General features: G+C 50.7%; 1 protein-coding gene across 7 annotated transcripts in view; it reads right to left on the bottom strand.

Moving 5' to 3' along the window:
* The window catches only part of igsf9ba (immunoglobulin superfamily, member 9Ba), a 61,180-nt gene that overhangs the window by 21,907 nt on the left and 22,703 nt on the right, over positions 1-16,570 (bottom strand). For all 7 annotated transcript variants that reach the window (XR_009529617.1, XM_060074744.1, XM_060074743.1 and 4 more), the window contains exons 4-9: positions 11,037-11,188; positions 7,574-7,691; positions 4,952-5,093; positions 2,206-2,351; positions 940-1,082; positions 72-212 (exon numbers count right to left, since the gene is read on the bottom strand). Coding sequence is in view for 6 of the 7 variants with exons in the window: in XM_060074744.1 (XP_059930727.1) it covers positions 72-212; positions 940-1,082; positions 2,206-2,351; positions 4,952-5,093; positions 7,574-7,691; positions 11,037-11,188 (842 nt within the window). In the remaining variant the exon portion in view is untranslated. The remainder of the gene's footprint in view (positions 1-71; positions 213-939; positions 1,083-2,205; positions 2,352-4,951; positions 5,094-7,573; positions 7,692-11,036; positions 11,189-16,570) is intronic.

Genomic DNA, 16,570 nt, shown 5'->3' with positions numbered 1-16,570 from the left:
GTGTGTCTAAAAACACGCCACTTTCCAGAAGCCAAAGCAGCCTCCGCCAGGCTTCTTCAGCCAGGACGCACCTTTAGCACCAGAGTAGCGGGGGGGGACATGCCCATGGTCCCCAGGGCGTTGTAAGGCACGCAGGTGTAAGTGCCCAGGGAGTCTTCGGTGGCCTCCGCCACCCGGATGCTTCCGTCCGGCGTCTGGCTCCACCCGGGGAACTAGAGACCCGGAGAGCACGTCACAGTGTCAGGAGGGGTCTCTACAACCGACGTCATTGGTTTGATTTTCACTGTTGATGTCGTTCAGCCAACGCTGTTCACGTTGAATGGAAGACACGCGTCGTTTAATCAGCAGCTCGGGGTTAGGGATGTGTGTTCAGGGTGGCCACACTGGGGTTTACAACCCAGGACCTTTATGTGCATGCGTTTGTGCTTGTGTGCTATTGTGTGCATGTGTCCGTGTGCACGTGCGTGTGTGTGTGTGTGCGCGCTATTGTGTGTGAGTGTGTGTGTGTGTGTGTGTGTGTGTATGTCTGTGTGTGCACTATTGTGTGTGTGTGTGTGTGTGTGTGTGTGTGTGTGTGTGTGTGTGTGTGTGTGTGTGTGTGTGTGTGTGTGTGTGTGTGTGTGTGTGCACTATTGTGTGTGTGTGCGTGTGTGTGTGTGTCTGTGTGTGTGTGTGTGTGTATGTCTGTGTGTGCACTATTGTGTGTGTGTGTGTGTGTGTGTGTGTGTCTGTGTGTGTGTGTGTATGTCTGTGTGTGCACTATTGTGTGTGTGTGTGTGTGTGTCTGTGTGTGTGTATGTGTGTGTGTGCACCATTGTGTGTGTGTGCGTGTGTGTTGGGGTATTTTCCTTTCAGTAAGGAAAAACCTTGACGGCGTGTCTCCCAACTTCCCAGATCAATTCTGCAGCATCGTACATCCATGTATGCCCCCCCACCCACCTTTTCCACGCGGAGGGGGTAGCCGTCCTTCTCCCACTTGACGGAGATGACTGGGGGGTTGGCGTCCACGGGGCAGCGGATCACCCCTGGCAGTTTGCGGGGGACGTAGATGACCGGTGGCATGTTGACCACTCTGGCCGGGTCTGTACAAGGGGGGGGGGGGGGGGGGGAGAGACAGAGAGAGGGGGAGAGAGAGAGAGATATGGGGGGAGAGAGAGGGGGGAGGAGAGAGAGGGGGAGAGAGAGAGAGATAGGGGGAGAGAGAGTGGGGGGGAGGGAGAGAGAGAGGGAGGTAGAGAGAGAGAGAGGGATGGGGGGAGAAACAGAGGGGGGGAGGGAGAGAGAGAGAGAGAGAGAGAGGTATAGAGAGGGGGAGAGTGAGAGCCAGAAAGGTAGAGAGATTCAAAGAGAATGATGAGGGAGGGAGAGAGGGGATGGAGGGAAATAGAGGGGGGAGGAATTGGGAGGGAGACAGAGAGGTGAGATGCCATTTTTATCACCTTTATCCAAAGTGACCTACAAGTGGGACTGATGAGAATAAAACCCTCCAATCTGAATTTGAGTAACTCAAAAAATGATGCTGTAACAACTGGAATTGAATACACAATATGTGTATCGAAAAGAGACCAACGATGGATTCAGCGACGGCTCGACACCTGGTCAGGGTAGCATCGTAACGTAAGGCTCCTCTGATAGAGTAGCATCATGAGCCCGCAGACAGACTCTGACGCTGGCTGGACTCAAATCGCCCGGACTGGCATCCGTCTCTCGTCAGCCTCGTGGAGGAACACAGCAGAAAGGTCAGAGCGGGAGGCACCCAGACACAATCCGCAGACGGAACCTGGACTGAGACGCCATGATGACATCATAGCCCCATAGTCTCGCAAAGAGTGACCTCATCTTCTCAAATTGATCCCGTGAAAACCGTGCTTCACTGCCGGGCCGTGAGTCGGCGTGCCTAAAATCCATTTTCAGGAAGAGGATAAGATGTGAAGGGGTCAGGTGTTGTGGGGGGTTGGGGTGGCTAAGGTCATGTGACCTTGAGATTCGGGAAGGTTACGGCGGTGCGTTTCCGCGGCGATGGCGGAGGATGCTGGGAATACGCCAGCAGCAGACTCCATACTGCTGCTCCCCTCTCCTCTCCCTTCCTTCCAGAGCTCACTGTACCGTCTCCCTCCCTCTCTCTCTCTCCCTCTCTCCGCCCCTCCCGACTCCCCCACCCTCCCCCCTCCCCTGCACGGCGGCGGTTGCCGGGGCAACACTCACACTGAACAGTCAGGTGTGCTGATGCGGAGGGCGAGATTCCCAGGCTGTTGCTCGGGCTGCATGTGTACTTCCCGGCGTCTTCCGGCTTCACCCGGAAGATGATGAGGGTGCCATCGATCAGGATCCTCACCCTCAGCTTCAGGTCGCTGGGAAACAAACACACACACACACACACACACACACGGAGACCACGGTCGTCAGGGCAACGCCAGTGTCAGAGGAACGCGACGTGATCCGGGGTGGAAAAATGTGTGGAGGAGATAAACGGTAAACTGACTGCATTTATACAGCGCTTTTCTAACCATCGGCCACTCAAAGCGCTTTACAATATTGCCTGACATTCACCCATTGATGTGCACATTCACACACCGACGGCAATGTCAGCCACACACGGTGACAGCCAGCTCGTCAGGAGCAGTCTGGGTGAGGTGCCTCGCTCAGGCGCACCTCGAGACTCAGCTAGGAGGAGCCGGGGGATCGAACCAGCCACCGTCCGGTTACCAGCCGACCGGCTCTACCGCCGGAGCCACACGCCGCCCAGATTCGATTCCTTCAGTAACGGGACGTACCGTCAGAGTGCAGCAGAGAGTCAGACCAGTCGGTGCAGAGGAAGCACCGAGAGGTGGCGGTACGGCACGTTTAAGTGATCATCACCCCGGTCCCACGATCGCCTCTCTGCGAGGGGCCGGACTGACGCCGCCGGGACACACACGTCTCCGTAAGACGACACCGCCCGGGGCGCTGCGTGAGAGCAGGACGCCAGGGCCCGCTCCGTATTGACCGGGTAATGGCATTCGACGTTTAAACAAAATACCGAATTTCCGACGCCTCACTGTTTTCTAATTAAATAGAGTCGTGGCGTCACGGTGTAATTTTAGAACCAGGCCCCCCCCCCCCCCCCGGGCACCAGACTGTGCGGCCCCCTGCCCCTCTCCAGGCGGCGGGCCCCCGGTGATAGCTCCCCTCTGCCTCTGTTCCCGAGCTGAATGCTTTTCTGCCCGGTCCCTGTCAGGCCCCGTCTCCCTCCCTCCACGTCTGTGTATGCGTGTGTGTGTGTGTGTGTGTGTGTGTGTGTCTGTATACGTGTGTATACGTGTGTGTGTGTGTGGGTGTCTGTAAGTGTGAGAGGGTGTGTGTGTGTGTGTGTGTGCGTGTGTGTATACGTATGTGTCTGTGTATACGTGTGTGTGTGTGTGTGTGTGTGTGTGTGTGTGTGTGTGTGTGTGTGTGTGTGTGTGTGTGTGTGTGTGTGTGTGTGTGTGTGTGTGTGTACACGTGTGTGTACACGTGTGTGTATGTGTATATGTGTGTGTACACGTGTATACATGTGTACGTATGTGTGTATGCGTGCTTCGGTGCTCCTGCTTCTCGCTCCTGGGCAGTGTTGCCAGATTGGGCCCATTTTATGGCAGTTGCCAGATTGGGGGGCGGGAAAATCGGGCCCAATCTGGCAACACTGCTCCTGTAGCCGGCACTCAGGCCTCTGAAAGGCTGCTGTCCTCAGAAGACCTGCCCCAGAAAGGCCTGCAGAGCTGCTGGCTGCACTTCACATCGTGGCAGCGGCCTGGCGCCGGTGTGAGGCACGGGGACACAGAGTCACGTGACAGGGGGGGGGGGGGTTCACGTGCACACATATGGACCTACACACACACACACATGTATACACACACACAGACACACACACTTGTACACACGTGTACCCACACACGTGCACACAGACACACAGAAGCACGTATACACAAACACACACACGCACAAGCACACATACACACACACTTAGACATACTCTTACTTATACACAAACTCACACACACACACACACACACACACACACACACACACACAGAAAAACACATGGCAGCCATGTCTCATTCAGATAAAACTAGAGCAGAGTCCAGGGAATCATCCGGAAGGCCTCCTGGAACCAGAGGACTTAGTTTTACGCGTGGAATACACCGGCCCAACCGTTGGCCCTCTGAAACGTTTGGGGAGACTCGGACGAGTTCGGGAACAAATCTTCTCGGTGTGTTCAGCGGGGTTGGAAGCTTTTGGAACCGCTCAGACGCTGTCTGGTCCGAGTCTGAGGGCGTTGACATCGCAACCCGATGTTAAGGAGACTTATTGCATCTCGCGCAAGCGCAGAACATACACACGCTACTGTGTCGTTGGCAGTAGTCTTCGCGGTGCGTCTCAATGCCACTTTTCTGTCGAACGGGTCAGACGAGAGGCAACGGAGAGGACGGATTGGGGCAGTTGGCCGTTGGTTTGAGTCTGGGCGGTGTGTGGGCCCCTTTATGCGCGAATGACCCCCCCCCCCTAATGAGAGTCCGCCCCGAGTCCTACCCTGCTCGGTAAGGCTAGGCGATTAATCAGATTTTGATCGCGATTTCAATTTTAGCGTCAAAAGATCACAAAATTAACAATAATCAAGTTTTTCTTTTTTTTCTTTTATAGAAAGGGCAGAACAGCTGTATACACATCTATCATTTTAGATTGGAACATTTTATTTTTGACCATTTTGGGTATTTATTTAAGGCGAAATTTCAAAGTCCTCAGTTACGATGTGTTTTTTGGGAGAGACATGCTAAATAAATACAACATGTTTTCAAACTCAAAAATAATCGTCGGAATAATCTTGATTTCAATATTGACAAAAATAATCGTGATTATGATTTTTCCCATAATCGAGCAGCCCTACTGCTTGGACAAAGTACTGCTCAACAACCAGTACAACGGGAGACCTTACTTCTTGAAATAGACGTTGTCTTCCTCCCAGAACCAGGTGTAGGTCAGGTTGCCGGGATACGCCTCCGCCTGGCACGTGAACAGGGCATTCTGGGAAATGTTTACAGTGATGTTCTCTGGCGGAGAGACGATGTACGGAGGGCCTGTGGAGAGTGAACACAAACAGTTCAGTTACCGGCCACTGGGGGAAATAGACTCCCTCTACATAGACTAGTTTCAGACCAAACTAGTAGAACCAGTGTCAGACACTTTAATCCACATCAAATATTTTTTTATTATTTTTATTATTTGTATTATTACATAAACATAGTCTTGTATTATAACACACCATTAAGGAGCAGAGGGTCGTCTTCCTCAAGAGCCCCTATGGTAGAATACGCAGACGTCGGGGTTTGAACCCAGAACCTTTTGAGCAGGACTCAATCAACACCTTAACTGCTAGAACAACCTTACCCCCTTCACTTCAGCTCCCCACTCAGAGAACGGTGGCCTCGTAATTAAAACAAGGCACACGCACACTGACACACACACAGGCACGCACACACACCAACACACACACACCGAGACACATACACACACACACACACGACACACACACACCGAGACACACACACACGAGACACACACATACACACATATATACGCACACACACACAAAGACACACACACACACTCACGCACAGACGCTCACACACACGCACACACGCTCACACACACACGCGCAAACACGCACAATGCCTTATTTACAACACAAATTCACCCGAGCCGTTGCGGAACACTTTGTACGACTCTCCACAAGCATCTCTCTAACCCCATCAGCGAGGTGGAGCCGGCCCCTGCATTCCTAAAGAGGTGGAGCGATCTCCTGTGTGGACGTAGCCTCTGATTTCTGCACAGCAGAAGGCGCACCAGTATCCATGACGGGTGTAGGCCTGGGGTGAACCAGGTCTGTTTATGAGTGTGGCCTCCAGAAGTGTACCCTACTGAAGGCTCCCCCCGCGGCCCAGCGGTGTGCTCTCTGTATCGGGTGAGGCTCCATCCTACGGTGGAGCCTCACCCGATACAGAGAGCACACCACGGTGGGGGGGGGAGGTGAAACTCGATATATATCCAGGTGTCACTCTTGTGGTTCTGGGGAAGGTCCTACCGCAGGGTTTTGAATCGTTGTTAGAATTTACGGTACACATAGCAAGAGGCCCCCCCGCTAGCTGGTCTCTCTCGAATGGGAGATTGAGTGTGTGTGTGTGTGTGTGTGTGTGTGTGTGTGTGTGTGTGTGTGTGTGTGTGTGCGCGTGTGTGTGTGTGTGTGTGTGTGTGTGTGTGTGTGTGTGTGTGTGTGTGTGTGTGTGTGTGTGTGTGTGTGTGTGTGTGTGTGTGTGTGTGTGTGTGTGTGTGTGTGTGCGTGTGTGTGTGTGTGCATGTGTGTGTGTGTCTGTGTGTGTGTGTCTGTGTATGTGTGTGGTTGTGTGTCTGTGTGTGTGTGTGTGTCTGTGTGTGTGTGCGTGCGATGCTGCATGCTTGTTCATGCACAGGATGAGCAAAGTAGTAGAGGATCCTCTCACGTTGTTTATAAACATAAATGTCAGGCGATTTCCTCTCTCTTTTTTTACTCTTTTTTTTCATCTAATTACGCCAATTTCGTTCAAACTTAATTAAATCCTCATCACGACAACGTTTCCATTAGAAATGAATCAGGACATGTTGGAATACACAGTGTTCACTGGTCCAGAGCTATCTCAATGGAGGACGAGGACGAGGGGGGAGGGGGGGAGGGGGGGGAGGGGGGGGGGGGAGGAGGGGGAGGAGGGGGGAAGCTAGGGGTTGCTATCACAGCGATCTATCCGATCTATGTCCAGCAGAGAGCCCAGTTAATGGAGCTAAGGTAGGAAGAGATGTTCAAACAGACCAGCCCTGTTACGTACACTCACACGCGTGAAAACAAGCACAGACATACACACGCAAATCACACTCACACACACACACACACACGCAGACAAACACAGATATGCACGCGTGTATAGACGCAGACACACGCACAGACACACACGAACACGCACGCCCACATTTACGCGCAGAGGCACCCACACACACACACAGACACACACACACACACATACGTTCATACATATATGCATTCACAGTGAAACAGACATGAGTACATCCACCCGGCTCAGGTCAAGTCTATTTACTGACACAGACCTGTGATACAAAAAATGCCACCCCATAACACCAAGAATGCCTCTACAGCCCATTCCACTCCCAGCAGAGCCAAGTGCTTTGTTCTTTCTTAAGCTCAACCTGACAACGTATGAAGGGGTCGGGAAAAAACCCAGAATCACCATCCATACACTGATAGTAAGCGACTAACCGGTGATGAACACCATATATATAACAACACCTCCCTCACAGGACACGGTATTGGTGAGGGGGTTCCAGTCACAGCCAAAAGGTTGTTGGTTGAAATCCCAGTGTCTGCAGTGGGTGTCTACACAGGCACCTCTGAGCAGGACTCCATTACCCCCTAGCTGCTCCTAAAGGACAGGGATCTGACGTCTGGCTATGTGCATGTGTGTGTGAGTGTGTGCGTGTGCCTACTTGCGTGCGTGTGTGTGTGTGGCGTTACCTTGGACCAGCAGGCGCGTGGTGTGCAGCACCTCTCCCTGGTCGCTGTGGGCACGGCAGGTGTAGGCCCCGCGGTCGTCCCTGGTGATGGCCAGGACCGTCACGCTGCCGTCGTGGACCTGGGGAGCCGCCAGAACGCACGCTGTCAGAACCACATGCTGTCACAACGAGGGATCGACCCATATGGATTTTCTTAGGGCCGATACCGATACCGATTTTTTTTTCATTTCCTTGAGCCGATATTTGGAGCCGATACTACTTTTGATCCCTCAAATTACATCATAAAATGACACAGTGATGTTAACGAATGTTACAAGTCTAAATTTAAACAAGGAAAATGTATTGAACTGTCTGTAAATTATGGCGGGAAAAAAGATATATAGAAAAAATAAGAATTAAATAAAAGCCGATACACGTAGAAAACGCAAATATTGGCCGATATCGGTCAGAACCACACGCCGTAGAACCACACGCCATAGAACCACACGCTGTAGAACCACACGCTGTAGAACCACACGCCGTAGAACCACACACCATAGAACCACACGCCGTAGAACCACACGCCGTAGAACCACACGCTGCAGTAGGGCTGCTCGATTATGAAAAAAATCATGATCACGATTATTTTGGTCAATATTGAAATCATATTATTCAAACGATTATTTTCGAGTTTGAAAACATGATGTATTTATTCAGCATGTCTCTCCCAAAAAACACTTTTTAACTGAGAAATGTAAAATAATGTACCGATACATGTATCCAGCTGCACTTTCTCTAAAAACATTTAATGAAAAAAATAAAAATAAAAATAATAATAATAATCGAAAACTCGATTATATTAGTTTTGTGATCGTTTGACGCTAAAATCGAAATCGCGATCAAAATCCGATTAATCGCCCAGCCTAACGCTGCACGTCATGTGACCACAAACAACAACGCTGCCCTCGGCCCGGTCCAATCCGGTATCAGGGTTTGATGAGAAAACTTATGATGAAGATGATGAAGATGATGAAGTGAAAACCTCACATTCCGGAGTTCAAAACATGAAACATGGAAGTGTTGATTATTATGGAGTGTTGTGCAACATTTTGAATTAGATAATTCTGCTGGTCCAAGTGTTTAATTATTTAACTTTAACATTAACATCCGAATGTTATGACAATATATGGTTTAAATAATATTAAACCATATTCTTTTAAATGTTTAACTTGTTGCTGCTGAACCCTGTTACACCCGATATAAAGGACAAAAAGAAGTACCATCGCAGCATGAATACATATGCTATTATTAAGATGATATCCATAAAATATATGAATATGTGTGTGTGTGTGTGTGTGTGTGTGTGTGTGCGCACTCCATGTGTGTGAGTGTGTGTGTGTGTGTGTGTGTGTGTGTGTGTGTGTGTGTGTGTGTGTGTGTGTGTGTGTGTGTGTGTGTGTGCACTCCGTGTGTCTGTGCGTGTGGCAGTGCAGGGAGACCGAAATGAGCGCTCTTTAATATATTACAACTTTAATTAGTTTGACTGGGATCCAATCTTTCTCCACGTGGTAACCTTGGAAACGTCTCACTCCTCCGTGTCCGCCCGGTCTACGGGCGCCGCCGCCGCCGCCGCCGGGAACCAATAAGTGCTTAAGGAACATGCATTAACCAATCGCAGATAGTGGGAGCCTCATCCATTATGCACCGGGCTGCACGATGGCCTCCATTCAAGTCACACCCAGCTGTGGCCGAGCACACAGGGACGGACGGGGAGGGCTGTGACTGAGGCAGCATCAAGGCTCAACAGCCTGTCCCTCAAACGAGTCAGACGCAAGCACATAGCGGTGTTTAAAACAGCCTCTACCACCGCCACGGCGGCCGCTGATCCGCGTGACAGACGCCTGCGTGGTCGCCGGTCCTCCCTCCCCCAGCCCTCCGCCCATAGAGAGGCCGTGGTGTGTTGGGTGTGCAGGAGAGACAAGGCGCGCTAGCAGGCAAAGTGGTAAAAGAGGAGTCTGTCACATGGGCCCCAATGCAGCACCTAAACAGACTCAGATCTCATAAAGCGTGAGGAGGCGAACCGCAGTAACAATAAGGAATCCTGGTCCTCTCTCTCCCTCTCCCTCTCCCCCTATCGCTCTCTCTCTCTCGCTCGCTCTCTCTCTCTCTCTTCCTTTCCTCCTCTCTCTGTCTCTCTCTCTCTCGCTCTCTCTCTCTCTCTCTCTCTCTCTCTTTTTCCCTCCTCTCCTCTATCTTGCTTCCTTTCCCTCTCTCTCTCTCTCTCTCTCTCTCTCTCTCTCTCTCTCTCTCTCACTCTCTCTCTGTCATTCTTCCTTTCCCCCTCTATCTGTCTCTCTCTCTCTCTCTCCCTCTCTCTCTCCCTTTCCCTCCCTCTCTCTCTCTCCCTCTCTCTCTCTTCTCTCTCTACTGCCTGCTCACATTCCTGCTTTTCTCCGCCGCATCTCCATGGAAAGCTTTCATGCAGGCGAGCAAACACACCCAACGCCCAGACACCGCGGCGACGCTCCTGAACAACAAGTCCTCACACACACACGCGCCCTTTGAGCAGGCCCCCGGCGTGGCTCTCCCTCACTCGGCCCTGTCACCCCCCCCCCCCCCCCTCCCCCCAGCACATCGAGTCCGAGCGATGAACCCCGGGACGGGGAAGGGGAGGAGAGGCGACCAAGACAGATGGAGCCAGCACCGCTAATGTCGCCTCAGAGTCCCACCGTGACGCTCGTGAGCCGAGGCGCAGGACACATTGATGGGCTTTTTTTTGTCTTTCAAGAGGAACATTCATATTTGGAGTAATAGAATATTAATGCAGCGGGGAAATATTAATAATGCATTAGGGGATGATGTCCGATCATTTAGCGAGGCGCTCGAGTTAATACGAGGCTGCCGTGGAAGCGCAAACTTAGGATGAAGGGGAGTTGGGTTCTGTGAAGTTGGAGATGAGGAGGAAGAGGAGGAGGCACCCAGGGAACAAAATGGAGATCCATGAATGTTGGAGAAAATAAAGTATGTTTTGGAAATGAACATTTTAACAACTAAATCGTGGATTTCGTGGTTAACGCAAAGCCCTGTGCGGTCCAAATCTGCAGCCCATGCCAGCTGGCCAGTAAAGTGCCGGGCTTATAAACCAGTAATATACCAGTAAAACCAACTCCTGCAATGTTGTGGGTACACATTAAATGATTATATTAAATAATTCTCATCGTCACGTCTTGGAAAAACCTCCATTAAAAATCGAGATGTACCAATGAATTACATAAGGATCGTGGCCTTCGGATCTGAGTCACTATTTAAACACATCGACTAAATCTTTACCCGCAGAAAGCAATGCCCCAACGAGCACTGATCCAGTATCAGAAGATGCATTACTTCTAAGTAACGTCAGCACCGATATCCGTGTCCCTGTGGACCTCGCCGAAGTTAAAACATTTACGCGGTTTCCTTCTGCTTATGTTCTTCGCGCTACTTACCGAATATTTAGAGTTGGTTACAAGCTCCTCCCCCTCCCTTAGCCAGCTTATCATTGGTTTAGGGTTTCCCAAGGCGGTGCAGCTGAGCTGGGTGTTGCCTCCCTCCTTGGCCTCAACATATTGAGGGGGCGTTGTCGTAAAAGTAGGCGGAGCTGTGATGCAGAGGAAAACAACACAAGAAAAGAAGAACATTCAATTTTCTATCTGTCTCACGCTACTTGTGTTACATGTGTTTACGTCAAAATCGTCACAATTCTTGTGTAAAACACACGTAACCAAGCAGCGGTGGAGTCATGGTCAGTGTTGTCCTATTGTAAACCTATGCAGTGAGCTGTGTCCATTAAAAAACATGACGGCATAAACCTCGCCGTTCTCAAGGCCAGGCGCTGGCAGCAGAAGTTTCAGTTCTGCAGAAACAGATAAATCCTGAGACGGAGACACTGGGGACTCCCATGGACGCTTCTTCGATTGTCTGGTAATCGTAGGAGAGAGGGGGAGCGGTGCGGGGAGACAGAGGTGTCTGAGCCGGGGGGAGGGGGAGGGAGAGGGGGGGCCGTGTGGGCAGACATTACCTCTCTATCACTTGTGATCAAACCCTGAGGAACCCACCACGGGAGCTGAGGACTGCATTCTTAAATGGCTGCTGCTGCTCCTGCACTTTAATAAAGCCAGCCACGCTCTCCCTCTCCCACCCTCTCCCTCCATCTCTATATCTCTCCATCCCTCTTCATCTCTTTATCTCTCCATCTCTTTACATCTCTACCTCTCGCCAACTCTCTCTCCCTCTCTCTTCATTTCTTTCTCTCTCTCTATATTTACCTCTATCTCTCGTTCCCTCCATCTCTTTCCCTCTCTCTCCCTCTTTCGCTCCCTTCTTCTCTCTCTTCATCTCTCCCTCTCTCTCCCTCTCCCTCAATCACAACCTCCATCTCTCTCACTCTCTCTTTCTCTCTCCATCTCAAGATATATATATAAAATTACACGTGTGTGTGTTTGTGTCTATGCGTGCATGTTTTGTGTGTGTGTTGGTGTGTATCTGTGTGAGTGTGTGTGTGTGTGTGTGTCTGTGTGTGTGTTTGTGTTGGTGCGTGTGTGTGTGTGTGTGTGTGTGCATGTGTGTGTGCGTGTGTGTGTGGTGTATGGATTCTCTTCATCATCTATTTTTAGCTAACAAACTACGGCAGGTCTCCGGAGCCAGATGCTCTCAATATTTCAAAGTGGCGTAATGATTATTAACAGTGGCACCGTGTTTAGTTGAACGGCGGTACGATACACAAGTGGGTCACCGTTAGCCAATGGGAGGGACTCCTGCTCCTCAGACCTCACACACACACACGCACACACACACACACACACACACAGACAGAGACACACACACACATGCACGCAGATACACACACACACACATGCCTGCTCACACATGCACGCTCAGACATGCACACACAGACAGTCAGACACACACACACACGCAGGCAGATACACAGACACACACACACACACAAGCATGCACGAACATGCACAAACATACAGACACACAAACGCACACACACACACAGACACACATGCACGCACACACACGCACATAGCCACACACACACACACCTGGGCCGGCATATACAAACGGCCCCCAATTAGCACTTCAAGACATCTGCCTGTCTATACACACCCACACACACACACACATACACACACACACACCTACACGCACGCACACACACACACACACACACACACACACACACACACAGCGCGCGCGCGCGCGCGCACGGGCGCACGTACAGGCACACACACGCGCGCGCGCACGCACAAACACACACAAACACACCCTGCTTATCGTACTTCAGTGTGATGAATTATTGAAGATGCTAATCAAATTTACTGCTTGATTAAGTCTCTTATGTGGGTGCTGTGGTACACAGTGATTTGTCAGGTCAACCGTTTCATCACATCAAAACACACACTGCGCTGTACTAGCGAGTCACCCTGCTGCTAACCGTCACCGCCGTGTCTCGTGCACGACAACAGCCCATTCACTACCACCGTCGTTTAGCAGAGGCTTTTATCAGGAGGCTCTCACGGCGAACGCAGGCGCATGCCATTAATCAGCAGGTACAGGGCTGAGGCATCCGGCCCAGGGAAGCCTAGTGAAGGGTAGCCTGCAGACGGCAGGGATCGAACCCAAGTCCGTTTGTATTAACAGGAGCTATGCACACGCACACAGAGACTAACGCATGCATTCACGTGCTGCAGATGCAGTATGACTACAGTATGAAAGCGCAACCACGGTTGTTTCACAGCCAACAAGCTGTGTGTGTGGGGGCGATGCTATTGGACGCCCTGGAGGAGGACGTGTTGTGGGGTTCATGGCGTGCTGGGGACGAGGCGTCGGCACCACGGCGGGGGAACCTCACTTGTACAAAATAATTTTTGGAAGTTTTCCCGGTTCCTCGCCCTACTTCCTGCAGCGGCCCTATGAGCGTCTTTGTATCCCTGCTCTCTCTCTCGCTGTCTCTCGCTCTCTCAATCTCTCTCTTTCTACCTCTCCCTCTCCCTCTCCCTCTCCCTCACTCTTGCTCTCGCTCTCTCTCTTCCTCTCACTCTCTCTCTCTGTCTCTCTCTCTCTCTCTCTCTCTCTCTCTCTCTCTCTCTTTTCCTCTCACTCTCTCTCTCTCTCTCTCTCTCTCTCTCTCTCTCTCTCTCTCTCTCTCTCTCTCTCTCTCTCTCTCTCTCTCTCTCTCTCTCTCTCTCTCTCTCTCTCCTTCAGGGAACACACACAGACATGTGGAGAACACTACAGGTAGAGTTGTTTTTGGTTCCTTTATTCCCCTTTTCAATCCGACTCTGAGACTCTTTCACCTCCTGGTCTCCAGTGTTATAATTCATTGAGCCAACCTGTCGATGTAGCATCTCATCGGACCGCTTCAACTGTTCTGGAAGCAGAAACAGAGGGAGACATCTGAAAGGATTACCTCCTCCGTGTTGCCCCTCACTCTCCCCTTCAACTCTGGCCACTTCTGATTAACATACAGTGGGATTAAGTAACAGGGTATAAGGGAAAGGGTTTAAAAGCACAACAGGAGAGCAAGGGAAAAAAAACTGGAGAAAGGAGTGGAGAGGAGAGGAGAGGAGAGGATGGGATGGGAAGGAGAAGATAGTAGAGGAGAGGAGATCAGAGAAGGGGAGTGGATGGAAAGGAGAGGAGAGGAGAGGATGTGAAGGGGGGGAGAGGGGAGAGGCTTTTGAGTAGAGAGCAGAGGGGAGGAGAACAGAGGAGATGAGAGGAGCGGAGAAGATGGGAAGGAGCAGAGAGGAGAGAGCCATTGAGTATAGAGCAGAGGAGACTAGATCAGAGGAGATGAGAGGAGAGGAAGGAGAGGAAAGGGGAGGTGGGCGCCGCAGAGGGGGGGGTGGGGGGGAGTGGGTATCTCAGAGACTGGCCCTACTGTCCTCGCTTTGGGCACGGGGCCTTGCCATCTGACACCTGCCGCTGAGTGGGCATGGATCCCCTGTCCGCTTGGCAGGAAGTTAAGGCCAGCAGACAGGAACCCAGAACGGGAGTGCGTGTTAACACCACCGGCCCAGGAAATGACTGCCCTCAGTGTCTGTGTGGTGCCACGTGTCTCCCGGACAGAGGCCCCGCAGTCACACCCACCCGAGACGCCACATATCCTGCACAGACGCTCGCACACAGACACGACGGCTGCTGCTGCTGCTTCCTTTATTCCTCTCAGCATCGCAGTTAACATGATATCCTCGCCTGAGGATGTTTACACAACCTCACTATGCTGTACGAGCACCGTGTGCTACATGCTGTCGATGCTACGTAAATACACCCATGTAGCACGCTACGCTACGCTACGTGGTGTCCAGGCTGTGTGTATACACCATGACGCACGCTACGCTACAGTGTTCATGCTGGATATATACACCTAGTAGCACGCTACGCTACGCTACATGGAGTCGATGCTGTGTACTGCCATGATGTAGCACACTACGCTACATGGTGTCCATGCCGCGTGAATACACCATGTAGCACGCTACGCTACGTGGTGTCCGTGCTGCGTACTGCAACTCTGTAGCCCCGATTGCTACACGCTAGGTGCTAGCAAGCTATACTTTACTACAGGCAATTAAGGCCCTTCTATATGGGAAGTCTTTATCAATTTCAGAGATGCGTCCTTTTCACTCCCAGCCCTAGCAGGCCAGCCGCTGGTTAATAGACCTTTGAGGAGGGTGGAGATGCGAGGGAACATGATTGCGGTGTGTGTTGAGTGTGAATACTGATAAGGTCAGATATAGAGGTGCAGTGTGAGTATAAGGGAAGGCATTCATCTACACACACAGACACACACACACACACACACACACACATCGACACACAGGCATACAAACACACACACACAGGCACACAGGCGTACAAACACATACACACATACACACACACATACAGGCATACAAACACATACAAATACACAGGCATTCAAACGCATACACAAGCAGGCATACACACACAGGCAAACACACACACACACACACACACACCAACACAGGCACACACAGACAGACACAAACAAACACAAACACAAACAAACACACACACAAACAAACACAGGCACACACACAGACACATATCCGCACAAACATCTAATATATGTTGTAGACAAGAGTCTTTGATTGTAAGACAGAGACACATACGGTTCAATGCAATAAGTCCATGTTTCACAAAAATCAAAGTGAAAGTAATTGAGTATGTAGCAATTAAAACACAATTATTATAATTGGTGGATGTTGAGTTGTTTCCTGTTTAAATTGAGAGCAGTAAAGGCCTTCAAATGGGGCTAATTACAAGTTGCATCACCACTCTGATAATATCTCACTCATAATTGCACAAAATAACTTTTTGTCGTTTTCATGGTGTGAACTTTAGAGACCCCAAAATATGGTGGTAATAATAACACACTCCTATTGCACATATACTAATGAACCTAAAGAGCACGAGAAGGGAAACACAGCAGAGGAGGCATTTCCACCATTACTGGCTGTTGTTAATGCAATGCAGGGTTTGCTTCATCTCCCATCTTCCATCAAAAAATAAAGTTTTTCCCCCTTTACCTGGCACAGCATACAAAAGAAAGCTGCATGCTGCACCTATAAACATCATACTCTGGAGCAATTACTGAGAATCCCAAATACATTACGTAAGAGTCACAAATGTGTGTGTGTGTGTGTGTGTGTGTGTGTGTGTGTGTGTGTGTGTGTGTGTGTGTGTGTGTGTGTGTGTGTGTGTGTGTGTGTGTGTGACGTATGTGTGTGTGTGTGTGTGTGTGTGTGTGTGCGTGTGTGTGTGTGTGTGTGTGTGTGTGTGTGTGTGTGTGTGTGCGTGTGTGCGTGTGTGTCTGCATGTGTGCCGGTGTACGTGTGTGTGTGTGTGTGTGTGTGTGTGTCTGTGTCTGTGTGTGCGTGCATGGGTGCGTGTGTATATGCGTGCATGTGTATGCGTGTGTGCGTGTGCATGTATGCGTGCGTATGTGTGT

The sequence above is a fragment of the Gadus macrocephalus genome, chromosome 16 (genome assembly GCF_031168955.1).
Source record: "Gadus macrocephalus chromosome 16, ASM3116895v1".
Classification (NCBI taxonomy): Eukaryota; Metazoa; Chordata; class Actinopteri; order Gadiformes; family Gadidae; genus Gadus; species Gadus macrocephalus.
This window is presented reverse-complemented; position numbering and strand designations above follow the sequence as displayed.